The 27,413-nt window shown below is 38.4% G+C and overlaps 1 protein-coding gene across 3 annotated transcripts in view; it reads right to left on the bottom strand.

Moving 5' to 3' along the window:
• The window catches only part of plekhg4 (pleckstrin homology domain containing, family G (with RhoGef domain) member 4), an 89,172-nt gene that overhangs the window by 49,119 nt on the left and 12,640 nt on the right, over window positions 1–27,413 (bottom strand). For 2 of the 3 annotated variants that reach the window (XM_056461752.1, XM_056461753.1), the window contains exons 2-6: window positions 17,717–17,914; window positions 8,202–11,874; window positions 4,794–4,970; window positions 4,592–4,715; window positions 2,661–2,754 (exon numbers count right to left, since the gene is read on the bottom strand). In XM_056461752.1, coding sequence (XP_056317727.1) covers window positions 2,661–2,754; window positions 4,592–4,715; window positions 4,794–4,970; window positions 8,202–11,874; window positions 17,717–17,914 — 4,266 coding nt within the window. The remainder of the gene's footprint in view (window positions 1–2,660; window positions 2,755–4,591; window positions 4,716–4,793; window positions 4,971–8,201; window positions 11,875–17,716; window positions 17,915–27,413) is intronic. The other variant, XM_056461754.1, reaches the window with a different exon arrangement.

Below are 27,413 nucleotides of genomic sequence, written 5' to 3'. Positions count from 1 at the left end.
TATAAGACATTTCTTGAGCCTCACATCAGATTATCAGTATGATTCCTGAAGGATCATGTGATACTAATGCCGAGTTCATGATTTTTAAAAGTAGTCGTGTCACAGATGTTTTCACACTGCCTGACTATCTGTGCGAGCATTTAGTTGCTGCTCTGTTTAAACAGTAGGATGGATCGACGACAGAGGGTTTCACACTGCATTACAATACAATAGGAGATTCGCCGACTTTTTGTCAGTTCCCAAACTATGTCTCACAACCAAACTCACGTAAGAAATGACTTGGAAACAACGCGAGGTTACATAGTGTATATTTTGTTACTAACTACATAATGACAAAGAAGCCTTTAATGGGCTAGAAAATGTACTTATTTTGCTCACCTGGGTTTTGAGAAGAATTTGCAATTTCTCTTAAACTTTTTCTCTTTGCCGGTTGTGGTATTGCTCAGATGACACGTCAAACAGACACAGGTGCTTCTGCCAAATTTACACTAGTTTTCCTTCAATTCTTGGGTCCAAATAGATTGAAAAGAAAATCCCCCCAAAATCCTGCTAGCCTGCAGATACCCATACTAGTGAATGCTGCTCTCTCACTGGCTGTAGGTGATCGCCGATGTTATTTTCAATAAGAACACATTTCACACGGCATGAATTAATTTGCCGACAGCACCAGATATTTAGCATGCCAAATATCTTACGGGTGTTAACGACTCATCTGTGATTCTCTCAGATTGCATCTTTGATAGTTCACACTGTGTGATGGTTACTCATGTAAACGAGCACCGATTTGCCTGTAAAGTTCAGGCATTAGTGGGCGATTCTCAAAACCTGCCACGAGTCAAAATCGGGGCTAAAATCATGCAGCCTGAACTCAACATAAGAAGTGAAGGTGTTTTAAAATATTTTAAATAATAAAAAAAAATTATATTATCATAATATTATTCATAATATTTCAGTTCAATTTCATGTTTAGAGTACAAAATATTAAATAATTTTACTAAATACTTTCTCCATACTTTGATCAAATAAATGTCTTCTTGGTGAGAATAAAAACTTTTTTTTAAAAAACAAAATAATCAGACTGACCCTTAAATATGTGAATGGTAGTGTAAACCAAGCAAAATGAGATGACATATATTTTCTAGCAAAGTACCCACTGAGAAACTGTGACTCAAAACTGTCTCCTAAAGGAGGCATTATTATACTATTGAAAAATCAGTTTAAGAGGCAAAAGAAATCAATCAGTTCCTTCATTGGCCATGCTTCAAACTTATCTATTTAAATACAGTGGAATAAGGGGAAAGTGCAATTGCCAGCTCAAAAGTACATCTAGAATAAGATGATAGTGTCAGTGGAGGGAGAAAAGCTGAGGCCATTCCCTAAGGACAGGTCACTAAAAGCCACCACATCTCATCTGTCAGTGTTAGCACTGACCCTCAATACACGAAAGGGTGTTCAAACACTTGACATTCACATAGTTGAGCAGTACATCATGAGGAATCCCTAACACTCTGAGCAAAGCCACCTTTTCCACAAGACAGCACTTGTATGCTGTCCATCATGGATTACAGATATGGATGAAAGATCAAAGAAAAGAATAAATAAAGGAGAGAATGGTGGGGGTGGGGGTTCTGCAGCTGCTCCACAGCTCAAATGAGAATGAAAACATCTCCAGAAGCCCTGTGATACTCAAACCAACACTGTCATTAAAAACATTCCTCAATTTGACTTGTATATTGCTCATTTTTTATCTCTCTCTATCTCCTTCGGGACGTTTAAATGGTGAAGTCAGCATTGGCACGCATCCCCAGTCTTTCAGAGCAGGGTAGGTTTTTTGGCAGGAGAAGAAAGCAGCATTAATCTGCATTAAGGTCCATGGCGCAGACTCTAGAGTCACTTCCATTAAATGTGCTCAGGGATCATGTTCTTTGAGTATCTCTGAGGGATTATTTATTGCCTCCTTACATCACTCATTTAAATGACAGTGAGATAATTCAATCAGTACACTTGAGTACCATCTACAGTAGATGGCCACGCTAACAAGATCTCTATAAACACTCCTTAAATGCGTAATGAAATCTAACAGGTTATGATGTTTACTGCCACTGTTGTAAAAAAAAAATCTTTATTTAATCATTGATATTAAATAACTACTGACTAAAAATCCTTTTATATCAGAAGCTTTCTGCAAAATAATCAATCACAGATGAGAAAAGGAAAACCCAAGTCATGTGCTCTCTCTCTCTATGACTCTTGCGTGTGTATCTCCTGTTGTATAACTGCGTGGAATGCAGCTTATTTATTTCCACAGCTGGTACATCATGGTTCATATTTATGATGTGTTATTTTTATTTGTCCTGTTTAGCCATTAACGATTGATTTTGATGATGTAAACTCTTCTCAAAGGTTTGATTTAGTTTGCAAAGTTGTCTTGTGAACTGCCTAGTAGCAGATGTCTGGTTGGAAGTTTGAGTTAAAGATCAGGATTTATTGCATGCTTGCATTCCATTCAGTTTTGAAGCAAGTATGAGAGAGGAAACGCCTTGAGCATGTGAACATTGTGTGACAGCGTCTATTCGTGTGAGATTCTCTGAAGGACATTAATGAATGGTACACTGCATGTGTGTTTATTATTACAAATCATACTGTCAGGGTGTTCTTACCTGGAGGATGTTGAAGGCTTTGAAAAGGGCGGGAACAGGTGAACACCTGCGGGCATCGACCAGGACAGTCAATCCCAAAGCACTGACTTCCTTCCTGTGTGTCAAATGCAGGTCACATTTTTAGTGAAGTACAGGTAAACAAATCTCATACACACTTGCTTGCTGTCCCTTAGCAACAGGTTGATAAATACACAGTTGGAAAAATATGTTGTCTAATAAATCACAGAAAAACACATCCCATTCGAATATCTGGCAAATGAAATATTGTAATTATTCATAGGTTGAACTGAACCAATCAAGCCTGACTCTACAGACACCAGTAATGTTAGATTAAATAAAATGTATATTCTGAATAATGTTTAATTTAAAAAAATCCTGAAAAAAGTATCAGTTTCCACAAAACTATCAGGTAATTTTTTCAGCATTGGAAATGATGAGGAATAATACTGGAATGATTTGTGAGGGATTATTCTATTCTATTTTAAATAACCTCACAATAACGGTTTAGTGCATTTTTGATTGTTAATTGCGGCCTCGATTATCAAAAATGTCTTATTTTAAATACATTAAAAAAGTCTTAGTGCTTCATTTACCCTTTAATGGGGTCTCTAAGTCAAGTTTACATTATTTTGTACATTGGATTCCACTTTGATGAATATATATTAAACAAACCTGAATAAATTTAACCATTTAGAAGAAAAGGGCAAGTTTTACTATAGCTTTTAGACCTAGGGCACCGCCATCTTGGAATGTCGCTGTGTCTGACGTCACAGGGTTGGTTCCATTTCCGCAGCTGGAGTAATGGACTGAACACGGAGACTGCAAAGCCTAATTTAACCATGCAAATACAAGATATATAAGATATATATAAATAAAAATATTTATATTTATTCTATTATTCTTTTTTCACTTTTAATTACCGATCATTTGATGTGCTTTGGTCCACTCTCTGTATTATGCTACCTGACTGCCTGTCTGGGATTCACCCATAGTAGTAACGGACTGAACACAGAGACTGGACAGCCTAATTTAACCCAATGCATTAATGTGCATCGCAGAGCTGGTACAAATACAAGTATTTAAGTTGTGTCCTAAGTCGTGTATTTTTCTTTTGTTAATACCTTTCATTTGATGTGCTTTAGTCCACTCTCTCACACCGCTCCAGCGCTGCCTGACGAGGGGATTTACATTCAGACGAATGCAACAATTAAAATGACACATGACTTCACGCTTTACTAAGTCACATCTTTGTGGATTATGTCAAGACATATTCCCTCTTCAAGTCAATCAACTCATCTCTCAACATGTATGAAGGATGTAAAAACCTGCCATTTGAAAAAACGTGCCAATCTTAGTTTGGTTTGAACACAAAAAGAGGCGAGGGGCTGTAGTAGTGAAAAGTGAAAGTTCCTGCCCCATTTCATTAACACCGGACCTTGTTGAAACCATAGTTGAAACCAGACAGGCAGTCAGGCAGCATAACACAGAGAGTGGACCAAAGCACATCAAATGATTGGTAATTAAACAGGAAAAAAAAGAAAAATAGAATAAATATAATTATTTGTATATTAGACACAAATCTGATGTTTGTATTTGCACCAGCTCAATGTCCACAACTTCACGCATTGGGTTAAATTAGGCTTTGCAGTCTCCGTGTACAGTCCTTTACTTTCACTGTATCTGTTGAGCTGAGGAAACCGAACCAACCCCATGACGTGAGACACAGCAGCATTCCAAGATGGCGGCCCCTAGGGCTAAAAGCTATAGTAAAACATGTTGTTTTCTGCTAAATGGTTACATTAATCGAATTTGGTATGTATATTTCCATTATAGTGGAAACCAATTTACTAAATTATGTAAACTTGACTGAGTGCTTCATTTCCCCTTTGAACTTGAAATAAAGTGCATCTTGATTGGCAAACGTATTTTACCTGAGTGTACTGCAGAAATACACTATGATCCGCACCAGCTCTCCACTGTTGCAGTTTGGATTCAGCCAGACAGTGTTTCTCATTGTCACAGTGACTAGGGCATGGCCTGATTTATCTCTTGTTCCTGAAATTAATATTAAAAGATGAGCATTTTGGTGATAATGATGGAACGACCATGTTATTGGTGTCAGAAGCTCCTTACCAGTCAGGCAGAGCACGCCTGAGCTCAGGACATCAGGATTAATGTCATGGGCCTCGCTCTTGACTGGTTGTGCTCTATGGTAGACTGGTGGCTGTGGTGAAGGAACTGCTGATGGGTCTTCACCCTCAGTTTTAGCAGATAGGTGGCAAATAGTGCTGTCTACTTTCTGACTGCATGCTGGAATATGAACATTGGTTGGAGTCATTACAACAAATGACACTGATGCACACAAAAACACTTTAATTTAAACCCACTGGACTGACAACTGTGTAATCAGTTAAAACAATAATACACTGTTTAGTAACTTTTTGATATGATCAGTGTTTACTTCAATTTTTGCCATGCACTTGCTCACTTACTCTTACTCACTGAAGAGACACAGGCTTAAAGATGGCTGACTGATAACTACAGTATATATGGTCCTAAACCTCAAGAAAGCCCACTCTCTGGGTCATGAAGCACAAAGCTACTCAGGCTCTGAAAACAAAGAGGTCTTTTTACATGACAGACCTCTTTAAGCCACTCTCTGAATCCCCTACCGGCAACCAGCAATGTAAAGATGGCTGAAAGCAGCTTGACCCTAAATCACATAAACAGAGTTCCTCCAGCTAGTTTACAGCATTCCATGTATCATCCTGTGCATCGATCCATAGGGCGGCTTGGATCTGTGCCCCATATACCTGACGGCACGATAGGGCTCAGAGATAACTGGAGATCAGCTTCCGACAGTCATAAAATGAATGTTTTGCTTCACTGCACTGCCACGCACTGCTGCTGCTGTGTAGAAAATAGATACTGAGATCAAAAACAGATGAGATGAAGTCCTGGGAATTCCAGGAGTCGTAAAACAGCTTGCACAAAGACAAGGAAAACAAGTATAAATTGCTCTGAAGCTTAATCTGACTGAGATTTGAGGAGGGATTTGAGCTGGAACAGTAGAAGTGTGCTTCTGAGGAAAGAAACCTAAACATAACGGAATGGTCTCCGGTTAGGTAAAAACTACAATAAATTGGACAAATAGGGCAAAAAATAGGCTTTTTACCATTCTTTGTCTTTGCTTTTTCTCTGTTTCCTTGTCTACCCAACATCCTCCTCGCCAGAAAATGCTCACATTGAGGAAACCGACCATTTGAGCCCCCCTTAAGGAGCTGAGTGCTGCCCCAGACAGGGCTGAGCAGAGAGGGCCTTGGCTTCACACTCTTTCACCACAGTCTGGAGTTCATTCTGGCCATGGGCCATCTCCTCAGGCTTTATTTTTCATGCATTTCTTCTCTTTTTATCTGATTTTCTTGTCTTTCTGATGTGGCCGTAGACACTGAACACTGAGACCATTAGGGAAATCTCTAAAACATGCTATTTATACTGAATATATTTCCATTCAGAAGACACGTTTATTATTTTTTCTGCATTAGACTGACTATGATTACATGCTGAATGTGCACACATATTGTATGCGTGTCAGTTGTAAAGATTTTAAAGTAATAAATTACATGATCTGACCAAGCAGTCAAAAATAAAATATTGCTCACTTGCACAAAGTAGTAGAGTGTTGAGCTTCTCAACAGTATACACTCTAGATCATTAGTGAGTTTGTAAATATATGCGTTACTGTGTCTGTCTATGCGTCTGTGTGCATGTGTGTGTGTGCGTGTGTCTTCCATCTGGGCAGCTCATCAGCTTTTACTTTCACAGGCTGAATTCTCATCAAAGTCCACACTGCTTTCAAAAAGATTTTATAGATCTTAGAAAAGCTTTGTCCAAAGGTAATTTTCCGTTCGAGACTAAAAATACCCAAGTTAAACTCTCAGAAAATTGCTGACACCGGAGATATAGGGTATTACTTTCTTAACCAAACAAAAGAGTAGACCGAAACTTTTACTTGAAACAATGGATTAAGAGTAGATCCTGAAATCCACTGAAAAATGAATATATATGAAAAGAATAATGCACAAAAATGAAAAAAATCAAAACAGGCAGATAAGCTTACAATTTATCCATATAAAGATAACACAGTCTAGTACTGAAAAAAAATGTTTAGGGTTTGTGAACCACCCACTAGGACAGAAAGAATCAGATCCATCATAGTCAATCTACCACAACAAACACACCATCATTTCTTCTTTCTGCTGTTCCCGTCTTCAAAGAAACGCAACCCCCAGCCATTCTCCACTACTTAAACACTCCATCTATAACCCCGGACACACACACATAAACATCCACCTCTGCTTACCCCCTGCAATTTCAGAGGTCTTACAGCAGGAATTGTGCTCAGGGCCCACCCACCTCACCTCACCTCATATATCTTTCTTCACACCTGTAGCACACCTGAGCCAGGTGAACACATCCAAGGCAACCAAATCCTCTGGAAAAAGAGATGACACACTGGCATAAACATCTGCTTAACTCACCATGTGGCACCATAATTAAAAATATGACAGATCATAGTTCAACTATTTGGAAGAAAATAATTATAAATATGATCCTAAACTGTATTGTGTACAGACGAGCAACTCCTGACATAGAAAAACACTTCTCATCTGATATCACTGCAACAAATGTCCCAAAATAGTTGAATCTAAATGAAAGTAGGATTGAGTTACTAAAGTACACAAAGCAGAAATCCAGCACATGACCCAGGCTTCTCTTTAGCTGTTTCCTTTCGCAGTTCAGATGTGAAACAGCGTCTGTCTTGGACGGTGTTCAGTGGATTTAATGTGTGCCTAAATTTGAAAACAAACCGTCTAGAGGCCGGAATATGACCTGCTACGAACCTGGTCCTTGTAAAGAACCCAGTCTAAGTAAAACCAGAGCCTCCCACGCTTCCCTTTCAGACCGAATAGAAAAACTGCTTTATCAGGCCGTAGCACGGACCATTTAAGAGGCATTTGTAACCTGTCAAGAGGCCTTAATGTCGAAACACCGGAGCTAGTCAACTAATCTAGAGTAAATATACTAGGTGGACATGGCAATGAATGAAAGATGATAAAAATGACTCACTATAGTGAACAACTGCTGCAAACCACAAAGGCGGTTTGTTAAGTAGAACACAACTCATGCATGAAACACCATTTTAAAGGTTAAACAAGGGGATTATAATGAACAGAAATGGAGTATAGTGATTTGGGTAATAAAAATATGAGGAAGATCATAGAAACTGTGGAAAGTGGGTTATGAACGGAGAGAATAAAGTAGAGGAATACATTAGAAGGAAGGGAAGCAGGTCTTATCTTCATCAGCTGAGAAAATGGAAAAAAATCTTTGGATGCATCTGAAGCAGTTCAGAACTTAGATGCATCTATTAAGGTGAAGAAACTGGATGGAGAACGGAAAATGGAAGGGAAAAGTAGGAGGAGTTTAAAGGAATAAAGTAAAGGTAAGCGGGATGGACTTTGGCAAAGATGACTCTACCTTGCTCTTCCTGCTGATGGAAGCTGGAGTCCATGTCTGCTTGCTGCTGATGCTCTATTTGAGAGCCATTGACAGAAGAAGCAATCTCGTCCTCTTGCCTTTTCTCCTCTGCCCCTTTTCTGTCTTCCTCCTTTGTTATTTGCCCTTTTAGTTCAGTGGTAGGAGTGTCCTGAGCATGCATGTGTCCATTTGTGTTCAGGACATCAGAGGCTGGATCAAGGACTTCAGAGCATGCTGCCTGGACTCTATTTTCAGAATTGCTGGTCACTATGGCCTCTTGCTCCCTCACAGTTTTGGCCTTGACCTCCTCTTCCTCCACCCCTTTTTCTTTAACACTGGTTTGTTTCTTCTCATCTGTTTCTACAGAGGAGCTGACCTCCTCCTGAACTCGCACGTCAAACTTGGGCGTAGCATCTACTAGACCTGTTTGTGAAGTCTCAACTTCCTCTTGCCTACACACTGCTACTACATCATTCTCATCAGTCTTGATTTTTACCTTTCTACTGCTTTTCTTTTCGACCATTTCAGCCTCCTTACAAGGTGGAATTCCAGCTACGTTCTGTACTGCATGTTCTTGCTTTGCCTGGAGTTCCACCTCTGTCTGGTTGATTCGGTCCACGGGAGACTCTGTCCCCACCTGACCCTGTGAAATGAGCGTAACTGGATTCTCCCCAGGCACTGTGGTGACAGAAGCTAAGGCTACCTGCTCACTATACAGAGCAGCTGTAACAGATCCACCTTCTTCTTCTGCAATGGGACTTAACTCACCAACAGATTCGTTCGTGTTATGTGTACTGCTACTAAATGTCTGATGGTCTTTTTTTATGGTAGGAAGATCATGCATTTGCTCAGGTGGTGTATGGATGGGCTTGTGTATCTGATACAGGCTGTTGTCTGTTTGATCAATCTGATTTTGCAAAAACACACTCTCAGCTAGTGTTTCGGCAACTGACGCTCTGTTGTTCTGTGAACCACAACTGCCCTCAAGATCACAATCAACTCTCAGCTCTTTAGATTCGCATCTGACTTCTACAGAAGGATCAGACACAATAAGTTCAATATAAGCTGGAGAAACCTGTTTTGAGTTCTCGCTTTCTAAAACACTAGATAACATTTCAGTCTCTTGTTGTGATGTATTAATTACATTTATGTCTGCTTGCTCCACATGAACTGTTTTGCTGTTTGATTGTGAGGTACTTAGTTGCAGGTTGTACATATGTGATGTGTCATTGGGGTTGCCCTCTGGTAAGGTTATGTTAACTGTTGTACATTCTGCTTGTGATGCGTCAACTGGCTGGTTATCTAGTTGTGATGTGCTCACTAGTCCATTGTCTAGCTCAGTGGTTATTGGTTTAACATCTGGTTGTCTATCTGGTTTAACATCTTCACTGTGTAGTTGAGCTATGCCAACTGGTCTTAAGTCTTGCTGTGAGGTCTGGATGTGCTCACTGACTAGTTGTGACACGCTGACTTGTTTACTGTTTGGCTGTGACGTGCTTTCTAGTTTGCAAACTGGTTCAGTGTCTGGTTGTGATGTCTTGACTGGCCCATTGTCTAGTGATAGGCTGACTGGTTTGCTGTCTGTTTGAGAGAAGCTTTCTTGTTTGCTGTCTAATTGTGATGTACTAACTATGTTGCTGTCTAGTTGAGATATGCTTATAGATTTATGATCTGGTTGTGATGTACTGACTGGCTCATTGACTAGTTGTGAAATGCTGACTTGTTTGCTGTCTAGTTGTGAGTTGCAGTCTAGTTTGCTGTCAAACTGAGATATTCTTAGCAGTTCAGTGTCTGGTTGTGATGTCTTGACTGGCTCATTGTCTACTGATGTGTTGACAGATTTGCTTTCTTGTTTGTTGCCTTGTGATGCGCTAACAAGTTTGCTGTCTAGTTGAGTCGTGCTTACTGATTTATTGTCTAGTTGTGGTGTACTAAATATCTCATTGACTAGTGAAACGCTCACTTGTTTGCTGTCTAGTTGAGAGTTGCAGACTGGTTTGCTGTCAACCTGAGATATTCTTAGCGGTTCGGTGTCTGGCTGTGATGCCTTGACTGGCTCATTGTCTACTGACAGTTGACATTGTCTGTTGACAGATTTGCTTTCTTGTTTGTTGTCTGGTGATGTGCTAACTAGCTTACTGTCTAGTTGAGTTGTCTTTACTGTTTTATTGTCTGGTTGTGGTGTCCTAAATGGCTCATTGAGTAGTTCTGATGTGAAGATTGGTTGGCTGTCTGGTTGTGATGTGCTGACTGGTTTGTGGTCTGCATGAGATGTGCTTAATGGTTCTACATCTTGTGATGTCTTGACTGGCTCACTGACAAACTGTGATGTGCTGTCTGGTTGTGATGTGCTGGTTAGCTTGCTGTCAAGCTGAGATACGCTTAGTAGTTCATGTTCTAGTTGAGATATACTTGATGGATTCTGGTTAGCATCTGGATGTGATGTGCTGTCCAAATTGTGGTCTAATTGGGACATGCTCAATAATTCAGCATCTGTTTGTGATGCGTTCACTGGATCCTTGTCTATTTGTGATCTACTGGTTGGTTCGCTGTCTTGTGATATGCTGACTACACTGTAGTCTAGTTGTGATGTGTTGATTGGTTTACTGTCTGTCTGCGATATGTTAAGTGTTGACATATCAGATAGTGAAGCATCCTCACAGTCAGAGTGTTGAGACAATTGCTCTCTCTCAGACTCATGCTCAGACACACTGTCAAAGGAAGCTGTACCTGCTGCACAGGTGGGTTCAGACATGTCCACCTGCTGGAGCGGACGCTCTCCCTCTGCAGGAGCAGTGGGAGTAAGGATCACTGGTTGGTAGGTATCACTCAGGCTTTCCTCAATCATCATGGCACACACCATGCTTTGAGAGCATGCACCATTCTTCAAATGACTCTCTTCTGGTTTGGTTTTAAGCTGAGTGGAAACAGGAGTCTGAGGTTTATGTAGATTTCTATAGTTCATGCTAATGGCTTGAGTAAGAGAGCCCTTTTGTGGGGAAAAGCGAGGTAAGGAGATATCAGCTAGCTCCACATACTCTCCTTCTGAATCGTCTGCTGTGCTGCTAGAGCTCCTACCGCTGATATCTTTATTTATCTCACTAAGAACAGGGAGGAGCTTAACTTCCTTGCTCTGACAATCCATATCGCCTGATCGGTCCGTGGAAGTGTCATAAAAAATTCTACATTGTATGTCCTCAGGGTTGTCTTCTTGTTCTACATCAGAGTCTCGCCCTTCTCCATCTGCAAGTTCTTTTGCAACCCTTCTACTTCCATTTTGTTCTGCAACTTTGGAGGGTCTGCTGATAAATTCCGGGTGAACAATATCCTCCCATGGTACCCTAAAAATATCATTATCCGCTGATAAAAGACAATGTTCCAGGGCAGCTCTTCTGACAACACTCCTCTCCTGGTTGATGGAGTCCAGCCAGTCCATGGTGAATAGAGAGGTATATGCTAGCTCTGGCACATCCAGCTCCTCCACATGCTGCCCGGTAACAGCCAGACACTTCACTTTGATGCGCGGGGGGCTTTTGGCAGATGGTGTCACCTGCAAGTAGAAGTCGCTGGGCCGTAATACACGCCAGTCCAAAGAGGAGAGCTGGATTATGACCTTCTCATGGACACACAGTGGCCACCCTTCATGACGAAACAGGAAACCACAGTATGGGAACTGTAGAGAGAAAACAGAGACGCAGTCAGTCAGGCAATCAATCACTGTTGGTCTGTTATATAGAAAGCCTTGTTGGATATATAAATCTCAAAAAAATATTTATACACTGCTAAATAAATAAAGCAAAACATTAAAAGATAGCATTCTATTAATGGGTCATCCAACTGCATTATTTTATTTGGCAGTTTCCTTTCCGTTCTAAGTGCTTAACATGGTATGTGCCTTGTCTAACATGGGAAGCAATTATCAACAACTAATCACACCATAACATGTTTAGTCCTTAAACTAATTAAACTGGTGCCTCCTAAACTTCAGGGAAATTCAGAATTATCATATTATTAAAGTTTAAATAAAGCAGGGTATATGCAGGAACGCTAAAGGTAATTTCAATGCCTTTTTAAGACTTTTTAAAGACCTTCTCAGAATTCACAAAAAAAAAACAAAGCTTGAAATAATAAAGTATGCGGTTGCTTTCAGCGACAGGCTTCAGCCACTGTTTAAACTCATCTTTCTACAACCAGGAGCACACAAACTTACATTTTCCCATTTTGCCTTCCCTTTCGCTCTATGGTTTTGCTACATGTGGAGAATGTCACATCACCTTCCCACTTTGTCGCAAATTACGTGACATCACCTGGACGGAAGAGTTTGGCCAGACACCCCCCGACCCGAACCCATCGCGTGGATCGAGCACGTCATTGTTAATATTAGGAGGAAAATAAATATATTTATTCTTTTTTGGAGTCAAACACTTTGGACAACGCTTGAACAAAATATAAGACCCCGTAAAAACGCAATTAAAGCTTTTTAATAACTTTTAAGGGCCTTAGTTTTTTTCTCATACTTGATTTAATACTTTTAAGACCCCACGGACACACTTTTAAAGGCATATTTTTTAAAACTTGCCTTTACTTGTTGATTTTTATATAATTTTATTGTACTGTTGACAGTGTTTAGCACTTTAAGAAGCTGCTTTTAAATGCATTATATAAAATTAAGTTTATTATAGTTATTACTAAGCTGTTTTCAGCACAACTGCACAAGCACACACACACACACACATACAGTTACCTTTGTGGGTAACTGCCTTATTACTGCCCTATGACTTCTATTAGTTGTGAATATGAATATAATGTGAAAATGTGAATATATACATAGGCTACTTTTCCCTTCTTTTTTAAGTTTTACAAAAAAAGAATAATATTTAGAAGACTGATTGCCAGTAAAGTCACTTAAGTTACCCAAACTGCTTTCTGCTGTTCCTACACTATTGGGACAATACAATTGGTTGGGACAGAATAATAATTATTATACATATTATTTGTAGTATTTTCATAGCAACTACCCCTTCAATATGTACAAGAAGAAACAAAAAGCTGGAGTTTTGGCTGAATATACTCTGTGGAAGAATGACTGAGTGTGTGTCTAATGCTCGGCCATACACTTAACAACCACAGATATATTTCACAGTTGATGTGTGACACAATAAACGTGTTGGTTTGCATTGTCACTGGTGACAGGTAATGCTTAAAATAAACATCAGGTCTGTTGTATTTTTTTTTCTTGTGCTTGAATGTTAAAAAGGCACTCCAATGAATTGTCAGTCACTGAAATGGCCCCCCGCCAATTAAGCTTGAAAGCCCTGCCCTAGAGTTTCACAGAAATAGAAAAATAACAATATAAGTAATACATTTTATTTAACGATTCAACAACAGGGCAAATTGCTGCCACAATTGCCTTACTTTAAAATGCAATTTAAATAATGCAATTCAGTGAATAATACAGATAATAAGATCAAGTGAACAGGGATTATGAAAGACTTCTTTTTCATTGAATCCGGATGCTTCATTGAGACAGTTTGGACATAAGCTCCATTATTGCAACCCTACTTTAGAAAGAGAGAGAGAGCCCTGCAGTCACTCTGTACCCTAAATGAATTCTGCTTGTAGAGTTTACTACAGCACACGCGTACTAAGAATGAGAAAAGAAGGAGCCTTGGAGTCCCGAAACAACCCCACAGTTCAGCAGATTGCTTCCTATTCATATTGCTTCCTATTCCTATTCAATCATATTAAAGACTTTATTGCTGACCAAGTCTTTGTAACTTGATGCAAACGTGCTTTCAGATATACCAGTGATGAAATGAATATTCTGCTCAAGTTAACTTCAGTCGGCTGAAAATGACCCGTTTCCTTTGAAAGGCAGAGCAGGGCAAGGGAGGAAGGAGGGTTGGATGTCCTTGTGCTGAGGGTAAGGAGGGGTGAAAGGACTTTTTATACACAGACCTCTCAGTTCAAGCTTCTGTTTCCCATTATTATACCCTCATTCACCTTCAAGCTGTGGCCCCCACCGATGCGGAGGAAGAGACAGACCTGGAGATACTCCACTGACCCCAGGTGCAGCAGGCAGCCGCTTTTCCCACAGTGTTCACGAGAGCAGAAATGCCCATACTCATACACACGAACTACAAAAACAGAGACACTAAAACGGGGTATAAATAAACTAGTAGGGGTCCTGTGAAAGGGTCTTTTGCCAGGTGCACACTGAAACCATTCCCGCTCTCCCCTGGCGCTGGCTTTCAGTGCATGAAACATCACTGATTTTCCTTTGTGCAAAAGCGCAGAGCAAAGATGATGGGTGCTTGTGTGGCCTCATTGTAGGGCTATGCGATTTGGCCTAAAATCAAAATCTTGATTAATTGAACATTTTAACTCGATTTCAATTAATGAACGATTATTTATTTTATTTTTTGCCCTCATAGCTCACTGACAAGTTTTGTACAGTAAATATGCTCAAATATTACAAGTGAGAGATTTTTGAAGGAAGGGTACAGTATATGATTTTAAAATAACTGAAGGAAACACACACCATCTACTATCTATGATTATTTATTGAACATCAACATTGAACAACTGAAATTAAAACACACATTGCCTAAATCCGACAGTCACTTTTTTTCTTATAAGTGAAAAGAAATAACTTACACTTTTGGAAACCAAATGAATTATTTTCAGTTTTTCATATTAAAAGTATAAAATAAGCAGTATCTCTTCTACATAAAATAACTCTAGTGTATGCTTTAAAAATATTTTAAACGGTGCAGTTCTTGCATCGTCTGTAAACAATATTTAAATGTAAATAATAATTTTATTGTTATGTAAAATATGCCGTCTCAAAGCATCTCTGGTGCAGCTTTCAATTATCGTCAATGTAGTGCAAATGTGGGACGTGTAGTTACATTTTAACGAAGGCTGTGCCAGACCATATCCGTGCGTTCGATGCAGAAGTATAAATCAACCTTGACAGAGTGGGGTCATGTGACTTCACAGTAGAGAAGTAGGAAAAAAAATTGACCCTGGAAAAATTAAATCGATTATATATAATTACTTTTTGATTAATCGCCCAGCCCTACCTCATTGTTATCAGACGCATCAAGAGTCAAAACTTTATTTACAAGTTAAATGTTTAATTTCAGTCTGATTAAAGAAATAATTCATCTTCATAAAATGACAAAGCTTAAATTGAACCAGTCTATTTTTTTGTGAAGCCACAAACTGAAATTAAAATGGCAAACATGATCAAGCAAAGCTACGGCTGTCATGCACATGGCATGGCATGATCAGCAGTAAATCTCCAAAGGCAAAAGGGCTCTCTTGTGCAGAAACACCATTGATTGATTGATTGATTGATTGATTCATTTTCCTTCTGCTTACTTACTCCCAGGGTCGTTTATATCAAAGTTGATATATATCCGCACCATGTTGGTGTTTCGTAACATCCAATTTTCACGAGATGGGTTGTTAGCCCAACGCTCAACCCCCAACCTGGAGGACTAGAACATACACACATACACCACGGACAATTTAGCTTACCTAAATCACCTATACCACGGCCCACACGGAATCTGTGCGTGCAGAATTCTGCAGATTTCCACAGATTTTTAGCCCATCATTAATTCGGTTTATTTACTAGAGTAAATGTGTGTAAATCTATATTTATTCAGTTTTTAAATTAATTACAGTAATATTATTGAGTAATATAAAAAATGTTCATCTAATTTATGTACAATACAGTTTGTACAGTAATATGTTCTGTCTTTTAGTAGAGATATTATATGAGAGACTTGCTTTCTTTACCAAATAAAGTGAATCTAATTGGATTTGCATTTTAAACAAGTTAAAAAGATATAATTTTTTTATTTCACATATTAAGGTTTTAGTTATGATACTCCCAAAATAATTCCGCACATTTTTACCAAAAATCTCCGCAGAATTAGCAAAATACATCCGCAGATTTGGTCTGGCCCAACCTATACTGCATGTGTTTGGACTGTGGGGGAAACCAGAGCACCCAGAGGAAACCCATGAGAACATGCAAACTCCACACAGAAATGTCAACTGTTCCAGCTGGGACTCGAACCAGCGACCTTCTTGCTGTCAGTTGCTGAATCAACAGAAGATTTAACTGCATTCATTGACTCAGCATGTCTAATAGATACACGACTGAATTACTACTGAATCAACTCACGTTAGAATTTATTTCAAACACTCGACTGAAGTTATGATTTGAAATGAGCTTGTAGTAAAAACATAATGCGTGGTAATTTCACATGCAGCATTTACTACACAAGTCATATCTCATTGAGAACCAACGTAAACATCTGTCATTATCACAGAACAATCATCTCAATGTCATCATCAACCAACTGAACTGAATTCCATATTTAAACCAATTTTTGCACAGCTTATCAGTGGCTATGTGTAGTACTAATGCTCCATCTACATGCACATGCTAGAGGTTTACTAGAACAGGCTTTACTGGCAAAATGGGCGTAAAAATCACCTTCAATTAACCTCCCCACCCTAAATGTGTTTTGTATAGTATATTTTAGACAAAAATTTTTCCTCTAAATTGTGTGCTCGCATACATGCAATACTTTCATTTCAATTTTGTATTGTATAATGTATAGCTGCTGCACAGTCAGCGATGAAGACTACACGAAAGCCCACTGTAGCTCGATTATAATGGGATATCTTTTCTGCAGTGTGAGTCTGTGTCCAACTCGGTCCAATTTCCTGTCCTGTTTGTCAAGTACTCTATGCTGTGCGCGTAGCATATGGGGCGTCACAAAGAAAACTGTAACCAAGGAACCAGCAGCTGAAGTTGAGTATAAAGAACATGTGTGTTGACAGCTGTGTTGAGGATGTGAGTGTGTGTGTGTGTATCTGTGTTGTGTGTGAGGGCCATAGCAAAGACCTTTCTGGGAAAGATTTTAGAGCTCTACAGCACTAATAGGACTTCTGGGGGCTTCTTCTCAAATAACCAAAACAAGAAGCACTAACAAAAACAATCAGGCCCACTGGCTTGCTGTGCCTTTTGTTTCAGTGTTTGTGTATGAGTGTGAATGTGTGTGTGTTCCAGGTACACACCCTCATGATGACTAATGATGAGTGGGGGCTCAGCTATCAAAATATGATATATTGAAAAGGACATGACAAAACACATCCAGAGACTGGCAGAGTAAGCATGAACACATACGGTCATAACTTTTATAGTAAAACAAACGGACTAAATGACTGAAGCTGTGAGTAAGACAGAAGAAAAGAATGAAAGGGAAATGTGTCACTCACATCCTGTGGAATGCCTGTAAATGCATGTCTATGAATTTTATAAGCCTAGATTTAGGGTTTTCGTTGTAGCTGTATTACTTTGTTTATTTCAACGTTTTTTTATTATGATATATTAAAATTGAGCACATTTGATTTACTTTTTAATTAAAAAAGTAACAAATAAAAATAAAATATAATAGATAATAATATATTTAATAATAAAGAACACTCACGCATGCATCCTGCTGAATGCTCTGTAGGATGTGTTTGGCGGGCACCAGAAAGTCGATGATGTATCGCAGTCCGTCTCCACGGTATGTTGTCTCGACCACATCTAACACCTGGCACAGTACAGTGGCCGCAGTGGCTTCAAATGGAGGGTAGAGAGCGGACAGCGTGCTCTGGATACAGCTGTCCAGAGATTCAGAGTCCTGCAGAGAAACAACAAACCCTCAGGAGGAAGAACTAGCTTAGCAACAGTACTGACATAAATACAACAGGATTTTTACTACTAATACACTTAATGAGGAAGCCAGATGACCTCAGTTAGGCTACAGATAATCCCAGCTGAATTAAAAGCAATATGCTGCCCATCAGACCAATGAATGAACCTATATTCTTTTATATTTTCATCTTCCTTTTGGTCATAATATTGCAGTTTAAGAAAAAGATTTACAAAAGCACAAAAGTCCAAAGGGAGTTTTTTTCTATACCATTAAACACTGTCAAATGCCTTGATTGTACTGCTAAATTTTCAAAGAGCGTACACTGCACAGTATCCTGAAATCAAATTAAATGCCCAATGGTACAATGCATTGTTGGGATGTATTAGTAGTGTATGGTCAAGAGAAGCAGCCTCACGAATCTAATAAACTAGTACACATGCAATTTATTATTGTTTGTTTTTGACATTATGCTGTGTGTATTTGGCAGTGGACATTAAAGAGAATTGAATTATTCACATGACAAACCATCTGACATTCATCAATCTTTGTGTCCGCTTTGTTTCTGTGAGTTTGAACACACATATATCAGGAATTAAAATGCATCCAAATGTTTTGATTGTTGCTGGAGAAACTGAGAAACATGCTGTAAAGCCACTGCCCTTGTTTAGAAAGGGATCGGGAACAGATCTGTTAATTTCGACAATGAAAATAAGGGCAGAAAATGTTTTTTTTTTTTTGCCTACAACTGAACACAAACAGAAACTTTACAGGTCAGCTGTACTAGTAACATGACTGAAAACTGTGAATGTACATTTTCCAATCCAACTATGTAAGGAAAGAACTCAATATTGTTGTTTGTGAGGCTAGACTAAAATGAAGCAAAAAAAACAAACAAACTAAAACTAAACATTAATTTTAGTTATAATTCCTTGTTCGTTCATTAGATCAGTGTATAGGAGTGCACACAATCATTCATATTACTGGTGCAATCAACAAGGTTTGTTAACAACAACCCTTTTTGACATAAAAAAAAACCCCAAAGAAAACAAATTTATGCGTACACTCAAAAAAGGGGCATTTACAGTATGGTAAAAAATGATCCATGAGGTATTTTATGCTAAAAAACTATAGACATTTTATTTGGCGACTTCATTACATTTTATAACAAGTTCTACAGAGACACAATGAAAGATACACTTTAAAAAAAAATAATCACTCAGCCGTCAATAAACACACCAAGCTTTTTTTCTGCTGCATCCACACTTGTCCTGTAAGCAGCTGATCAATTTCCCTGGTGGTTTCCATCAAGAGGCTTTCTCTCAGAGAAGTTCAGAGAAGAACAGTAACTGCTGGTGAAACCTGACTCTTGTACCAGTGCAGGGAGCGACCAAAGCTCTGCTAAAAATAACAGCTGCTCCTGTCACACTTTAAGAAATAGGCCTCTAGTCTAACTTGTGTCTGTTTGCGCTTCATAAGCATGATCTGTTCTACTGCCAGTCACAACTTGGTGGTTGACCTTGTTCACAGTTGGTGATTAAGCAAGAAATTAAGTACATCTAATAGTTTTTTCTCGCAGAATAAATCCCCACAATCATTGAACCAAGCTGTTATATGCAATTCTTTAACTAAAGATTACAGAAACAAAAACAGCTGAATGCAGCCAACATTAATCTACTAATTATTATAGTCACAAAATGGCACCAGTCAAGAAAAATGGCGGGTACAGATCAAGGTTATTTCAGAAAATGAACGAAAAAACAAAAACTAAAATTTAAAATAATTTACGTTAACTGAAATAAAAATGAGTTTTTTAAAATTACTAGAACTAACTCAAACTGTATTGTGTACATACAAAACTAACTGAAACGAACTAAAATTATAGCAGAAACGTCCTTCATTTTCGTCTTCGTAAATGTATTTAATACATAAGCCTACTGTAAGCCTTTCAGAGCTCTGAGAGAAATCTATTTACTTTGTGCTGCCAGGTGTTTGACCCGTACGGCACCTCAAAGTCTGTAATCCTGATGCCATTGGCTAGATCAAGCCGGTCCTTCTCCAGTCAGTCCTGGCTGTTGCTCCCGCAACAAAAACAATGACTGGACATGACAGCAACACGGTGGCAGCATTAAATACGACCCGAGCCATAAAAGTATTAATGTAAAACATTTGTGCCCAATAATTCGTTTTATTTCTGTATTAGTGATCCTGATCGTGAACGAATCGTTCATTTTAACTGGATCTTCTAGGTGAACCGGTTGAACTAGTTCACCAAATCGAACTGAATAATTTATTAAATGTGCAAGAGCTCGTAAATACGCTCGCATAGTTAAAAAAGTACACATTTGCTATTTGTGAAGTAGATATTTTTACATTCACCTCATTATTACATGTTCTTCTTGTAAATGTTTTCTCATTTGTTTCTATTATACAGTTTTATTGATTCTTGTCCATCCTTGAGTAAAGTGCAGACAATTGCTTTTTTACTAGGCAAACAGTTAAGAAAGTAGGCTATATGTACCTTGGTTAACAATTACTAATTATGCCTATATGTGTTTAAAACAATGATGTTTAATCAGTCGTTAAACATTTAGGACATTCCTATAGGTTGGCATGATTTGTGCGTCTGTCTTGTTCACGGACGTCACACATTCTCCAGAAAGACACACAACACATACTCTGACTTTAACAGGTCTCACCATGTGGTTCAATTTTAATGTCATTTCCTATTTTTTGTAAATCACGTAAGAGGTACTGAATTTATCTATTATTTTTAATCCAAATGCTGAAAAATGCCATTAATAAACTACAAAACTGCCCTAAATACAGCTGTACCCTACCAGATTTCTCTTTATGTACTACTTACAGTACCACTTACTGTATAGCTAAAGAAATCTATCTAGCATATCAGGTGGCTGAGGCATGTCACCCAAAAGATATGCATGAGACATTCACAGACTGCCTCAGAGAATCGTCTGTGTGTAATTACCTGTGCATGTATGTTTGTGTGCGTACACAAGAGCAGATTCGAATCTGAGGTAAGATGGTACAGATATGGAAACCAACGCAATGGTTGAAGTGAATATGTTTATGTTGAGAGAAAGAAAGATAAAGAGCATGGGAAAGAATGAACTGAAAAACAACACAGTACAGCTGAGAGCTAAGCAGACGCACAGGTGCACTTTGGGTAAATATTGTAATTCCACCAGCATTAAACAGAGGATGAGCGATTAGAGGTGTAGGAGGACTGAGAAAAACCTTCATGCACACAAAACATTACAACAAAGTACCAGAAAGCTTTCCAACATGGGGATGAGGACCGACAGTCACAAGAGATTATAAGGACATGGTCAAAGGCAACAAAAATTCTGTTACATTTTTGGAGGGGTTTTGGGAATAAAATGGCATTCTAATGGACAAAAAGATTTTTTTGTTGAATGTCAAAAGTCAGGCTACATAAAACAAAAACTGTAAACACCCAGCCCTCATATTTAATGGTTGATAGAGTCCAGCAAAGATAAACACATAATCATTTTCTCATTATAATCAACAGACTAAATTGGAGAAGCATGTTAACTGGGGCATTGCATCTTCCAAACTAACTATGAAAAGGGTTTGTTTGTACATATTTTAAATGCAAAACTGTAATGTGACCAGGCATTTAATCTGTAATCAAAACTGTAGTCTGAACAAACATCTATTTGGGTGTACTTTTTGAAATGCTGTCTCTGAAAGTAAATACAAGTATTTATTAATTATAAACATTTCCTTAGTCTACTCTATGCATAATTAGTTTTATATAAAATAAAAAGTTGTCAATGTCAACTTGTGGGTCTTGTCTGACTTCCAGAGACTTCAAGGACAACACATACTCCTGTAGATTTTAGCTCCAACTAGCCCTAACACACCTGTAAGGATGTTTCTAAAAAGCCTAGAATAGTTTGATTAGCTAGCCTAGGTGTATCTGATTGGGGTTGGAACTAAACTTTGCAGGACACCGGCCTTCCAGGACTGAGTTTGGGCACCCCTGTCTTAATAGTTCACCCAAAACTGAAAATGTTGTCATCATTTACTCTCCATTCACAAACCTGTTTTTGTTTCTTTCTTCTGTTAAAAGCAAAAGAAGTTATTTTGAAAAACGTTGGAAACCTGTAACTATTGACTTCCATAATATAACTTTTTCTTACCATAGAAGTCAATGCTTACCGGTTTCTAACATTCTTCGAAATATTTTCAAAATATGTTCAACAGAAAAAAGAAACTCATAAAAGGTATGGAATGTGGTATGAGGGTGCGTACATTTTTAGTTTTGAATGAACTATTCCATTACTCATGCTCTTAATGATTGTAATGATAAGATCACTTCACTGAAATATTATATTCATAGATATCACCTTTTCGAAAGTACAATAGCTTCATAGCTGTAGTTTCCACCCTATACACCAGGGGTACCCAAACTTTTCAGCCTGCGACCCCCAAAATAACAAAGCCAGTGACTCGCGAACCAATATCATTTGAGGTGATTATATAAATATACAAACCTTGCATGCAACAGCGCACACACATCAATACTGTAGGCTCATGTCTTTTGTTCATTTAATTTTGGAGAACGTCACTCTAAAATATCCTCCATATTCAGTCGTGGCCTTTATTTTTAATATACGTGAGTGCCGTAAAGGTCTCAGAAGGTTTAATCTGCTGCCATAAAATCAACCTGCTGCATCTGACTCTATTGCTGTGTCTTTGATATAAGTAATCAGCCCAGGGGTTGCAATCCAATGGAAAAAATAATTGAAAGGTTGATGGTATTTTTTTTTTTACAAGTTGTTTTTTTAAACTATTAACTACTATTTTTTAACTTCTGTAGGTTATCGTTAAAATATGGTAATTCTATTAGTTTAATAAAAATAAATTAGATTTTTTGGAAATCACCAAGCGACCCGACTCATTGTCTTGTGAACCCTCGGATAGTCCCGACCCACACTTTAGGTACCACTGCTATACACAGCACCTTAACTTTTTTGAAAAAAAAAAGTATTGGGAAAAGTGCTAAACAAAAAACACATTTAACTGTACAAAATTATATATAATGTTTTTCAAAAAATAAATAAAAAATACTTGTAAGGTACTTATGAGCTAAATCAATGGAGCGTTTCAATATTTTCTCAGACAAAGAGAATTACTGGTATGTTCACGTACATGTACAAGTAAATGTGTGTTTGTGTGTCTTCACTTAGGATGTGCCATACTGGTGCCTATCAGTGCTGTAACTCAGTCAGTCTGGGAACTCATTCAAATACACTCATATCTCAACCATCTGAAATAACAGGATGAAAGTGTCCTCGTTCCTCAGCTCATCTTCTAGCTATGATAATTTTGATCTGTATCTGGAATTAAAAGAAAACAAACCTATTTTTTCTGTCTCCAGGTTTCTTCTCCACAAAAAAACACTCACACACTGTGACATTCAAATGATGTTTATCAGATCTAAACAGCATCTGCATGCTTGAGTGTTCTTCATCAACATCAGCCATATATCAGATATAAGAGCTACTTCTTGTACAGAAAACATTTTTACGGCCCTTTTCAAGAGTAAATGAATTCCAGGTTTTGGTATCTTTATGGGCTTGTGATGTGAATGTTCAGATTCAACAAAAGTCCAAATAAAAAAAGCAGTGCCTAGCCTAGAGAACCTAGGAGTGCCAAACCAATATGTCCATTGTTATTTCAGATCGGTGAAGGTATTTTTCAAAATCTGGCAGCAGGAGAGCCTTCAAAAGCAGAGAAACTGAGGGGTTTTCCTCCTAAACATCTTCAACAGAGGTGCCATGAAGGCATCACTCATAAAGCAGGCTCTGATGCTTGGGAAAAAGCTCTCTCGAGGCCCGCAAAAATCCTGCCGACTCCTTGAACTGAATAATGTATAACAACATTGAGCTGGCCATTTAAACCCGCACAGTAACACACACCACCCATCAACGTCAGGAAAAGCAATATCACTTTTCTAAGAGCTGTCACTCCAGCTAAACTCCACCAAACAGTGGCACAGCATGAGAGAAAGATGTTGATTGGAGGAGGCTGTGGCTTCAAATACTAGTCATGACTAATGCTCAGTCACGAGTCTCACTGTGTTTATAGTGTGTTGAACCAGGAAAAAATCAAATGCACCCATCCTGTCTCAAATAGCGAAAAAAAGGCAAATACTTCCAAAATAAAGTCAGATGTTCTACATTCTTTCTTCACTTTTACCTTTTAAAGGTAAGAAACTACAGCTCAAGCTTTTTCTTCTGTGTCTGTGAGCTGAATGGGAGACCCTAGAAGGGCCCAGTCTTTGAAAGAAGAAGGATTTACTGTTAGTCTGAAGCAGACAGCTTAATTTCCTCCTGATCTGAATGGCCACACAAGCCGCTCACCCCTTTTTATCACTCTTCTTGGTCTTTTCTCTCAGGCATTAGTAAGACAAGTTTGAGAGATTTGGACCTACAATGGTATCATTCTACAAAGCTCCGTTGTCATGTCTACAGGATAAACAGTGTGCCTTATGAGCTTGTGTAAGTGCGCTTACCACACTTTGTCAGAGGGATATTCTGTGGTTTTCTGAGTGTTTGGGGTTAGACTTGTTTTTCATTACATGAGCTCTCATAAGCAGGCCCACACAGAATCCATTTTTTAGCATCTTCTTAAGTTACTTTTGGTACAATTCAAAGAATATGATTCAAAATACATTCAAAAGTTGGCAATATCATAATATAATGTAATGAGTAATTACTGCTGCAAATTCAACTTTGCCATTACAGGGATAAAACATCTTAAAAGGTAAATCACTAACTAAAATCTGGAATAAGATTCTCTCTCTTCTTTCTCTCTTAAAGATTTATTTCAGGCTGTACCAACTGTTAAAACTACATGTTTGCTCCATCAATGATGGATGAAGCACTTGAAACATATTCTAGAAAGGGCGTGATTTCACTGTCTGATCTTTATATTGATGGAAACTTTGCTTCTTTTCAACAGTGGGTACAGAAATATGATATTCCCAAATTACACCTTTATAGGTACTCGCGACTTCGGAACTTTGTAGCTTCGAATTCCAGCAACTTTCCACTGTGTCCCTCCATTTCTTTAATACACTCAATTGTTGAATCATTCAAAAATTCAGATTTACGAATTACTCAACATACATGATTTAGCATCCTTAGACTTACTCAAAAAGAGCATATGAACCATTCTCAGATGAAATTTGGCACAAAATAATACAGTGAATTTTCTCATTATTCATATGCCTCAGACACACTGTAATACAATTCAAAATTGTTCATCGTTTGCACTGGTCAAAAGTCAGACTCTCTAAGACTAACGCTGACATGGATCCCATATGCTACTCTGCTGAACATGTCCTAGACCAAAACCATTTCCAGACCATCTCCAAAGCTTTACATGTACTGAATTCGTTTTTTAGAGATCTTTTCTGAGGCATTTGGGGTGGTAGTCGAGCAATCACCATTTCTTGCATTGTTCAGGGTGGCCCATGAGAACGCTCCTTTCAACATAAGACAAATTAACATGTTAGCCTTTGGTTCTGTTCTGACTAGAAGACTAATGGAAAGACCCTTTTCCACCAACACAATCACTGGATAAGAGAAGTCATGTCTCATCTTAAGTTGGAGAAAATACTGCCTATCAGAGGGTCTGTTGAGACATTTTATAAGGTCTGGCAACCTTTTTGAACTCTTGTGATGGAAATGGACACACACAACATGACAATATGAGAAAAAAAGGAACTAGTGTCATATTTTCATGTCACATTTTCATCTTATATTTTCTCTATGGACATTTGATTATATATTGTTCCTAAATCTAGTGTTCTGGGAAAGGGTCTTTTGTTTTTGTTTTGCTCTGTGTACAAACAAAACAAACAAAACAAAAAAAAAACCTTGAACAAAAAAAAAAAATGTAAATTTTATTTTAAAATGTAACACAATTTTGTAAACGGGACTGTAGCTCAGCTTCATCCAGTCATTGTTAATCAGGCTATTGCGTGCTCGGTGTGCTTTAGTCTTTCAGATTACTCTGAATACATTGTGTCTTAGAAAGACAGAGGAAGACTGTGGTTCACATGTGAAATGCTCACAAAGATCCTTTGTATTGTCTTTTTGAAAACAATATCAAATCTTGGCTTACATGCTGAATTGAACCATTTCCCAGAATGTGACAAACGGTCTAATGGTAGCTTGTCTTCATTGTTAGGAGGAGTGTTATTTATGGCATGGGCTCTTTTCGCTAATGGTAATCATGGCATGAGAGTGCACCACATACGGCTTTGTTAAATCAAGCCTGTCTACTTTTAAGATGGCAGCTTGGCCTTTGGCTGGACAATATTAGATTACTTAAAGCATCTCGTTGGGTCACACTCTTACTGATGAATAATCAAATCAATTCCATCTGTCCCCAGGGAAGAGTGTATACCTCGGTTGACTGTTTAACCCTTTGGGAACAACATTTTAAGAAAAAAGCATTGTAATGGAATAGGTTTACATTGCAAACAATGTTTACATCACACTATCAAGGAACAGCTGTTTTATTTTTGTTTTGCATAGTTGAGTTATGCAGTGGTGCGGTACGGTTCGGTCCGCTTTTATGGCCGTTTCCACTGTCAAAAAGCGTACCAAACCGAACCGTACCATACCGTACCACTTTTCGGCACCCTTCGGTACCAAACACGAGAAAGGCTAGCAAAGGCGGAGCTAGACGCGCAGCCGAACGCTATTGGTTTACAGAGATACGTCATTCGCTCACGCAACAAGCCAGAAGGAAAACAAAGGAACCGCCATGTTTTAAATACACAGCCGAGAGATTACAGCGTAATTATATATACATATAATAATGAGCCATGGTCGACCCGGGCATAAACGAGCCTTGTCGTCTTGATGCACAGCCACAAAGCCAAGAAGAAGAGCAGATTTTACCCTGTGCCCCGTAGTTTTTTACGAGCCAGTCTGAAGCGTGAGCGGTTTCGCTTTCTTGCTTGCGCTCGCGTGTCGCGTCTATATTTGAAATAACAAACTTCTTGAGTTGATGATAATAACGTGCTCTTGATTATTGACGTGCTTTTGAAACCCGATCCTCTCAGCAATTGACAAAGGTGAGAGTGAAGCACGAAAAAACAAAGCAAAAGCCGGGAAAAAGGAGCACATTATTTTTTCAGCAAACATGAACAAACTGCCATGTTTAACTATTATCATCACCTTTTGGACTATCATGAACTCGGAATGATGGAATTATTCTCTAACAAGAGGTTAGAAATGTTGGTGAAAATTAAAGATACAGATGAGAGGTCTGCTCTGACTGTGGGCTATATTTCCTGATAAAAGTGACCCGTACTGTACCATACTGTACCAGTTAGTAGAAACAAGCCATTATATAGTCTTCGTCTGCTTTCAAAGTAGAGGTGATACAATGTGTAACTGAAAATCATTCACTCATTCAT

The sequence above is a fragment of the Danio aesculapii genome, chromosome 7 (genome assembly GCF_903798145.1).
Source record: "Danio aesculapii chromosome 7, fDanAes4.1, whole genome shotgun sequence".
Classification (NCBI taxonomy): Eukaryota; Metazoa; Chordata; class Actinopteri; order Cypriniformes; family Danionidae; genus Danio; species Danio aesculapii.
The sequence above is the reverse complement of the archived record's forward strand: the minus strand, read 5'-3'. Positions and strand labels throughout refer to the sequence as shown.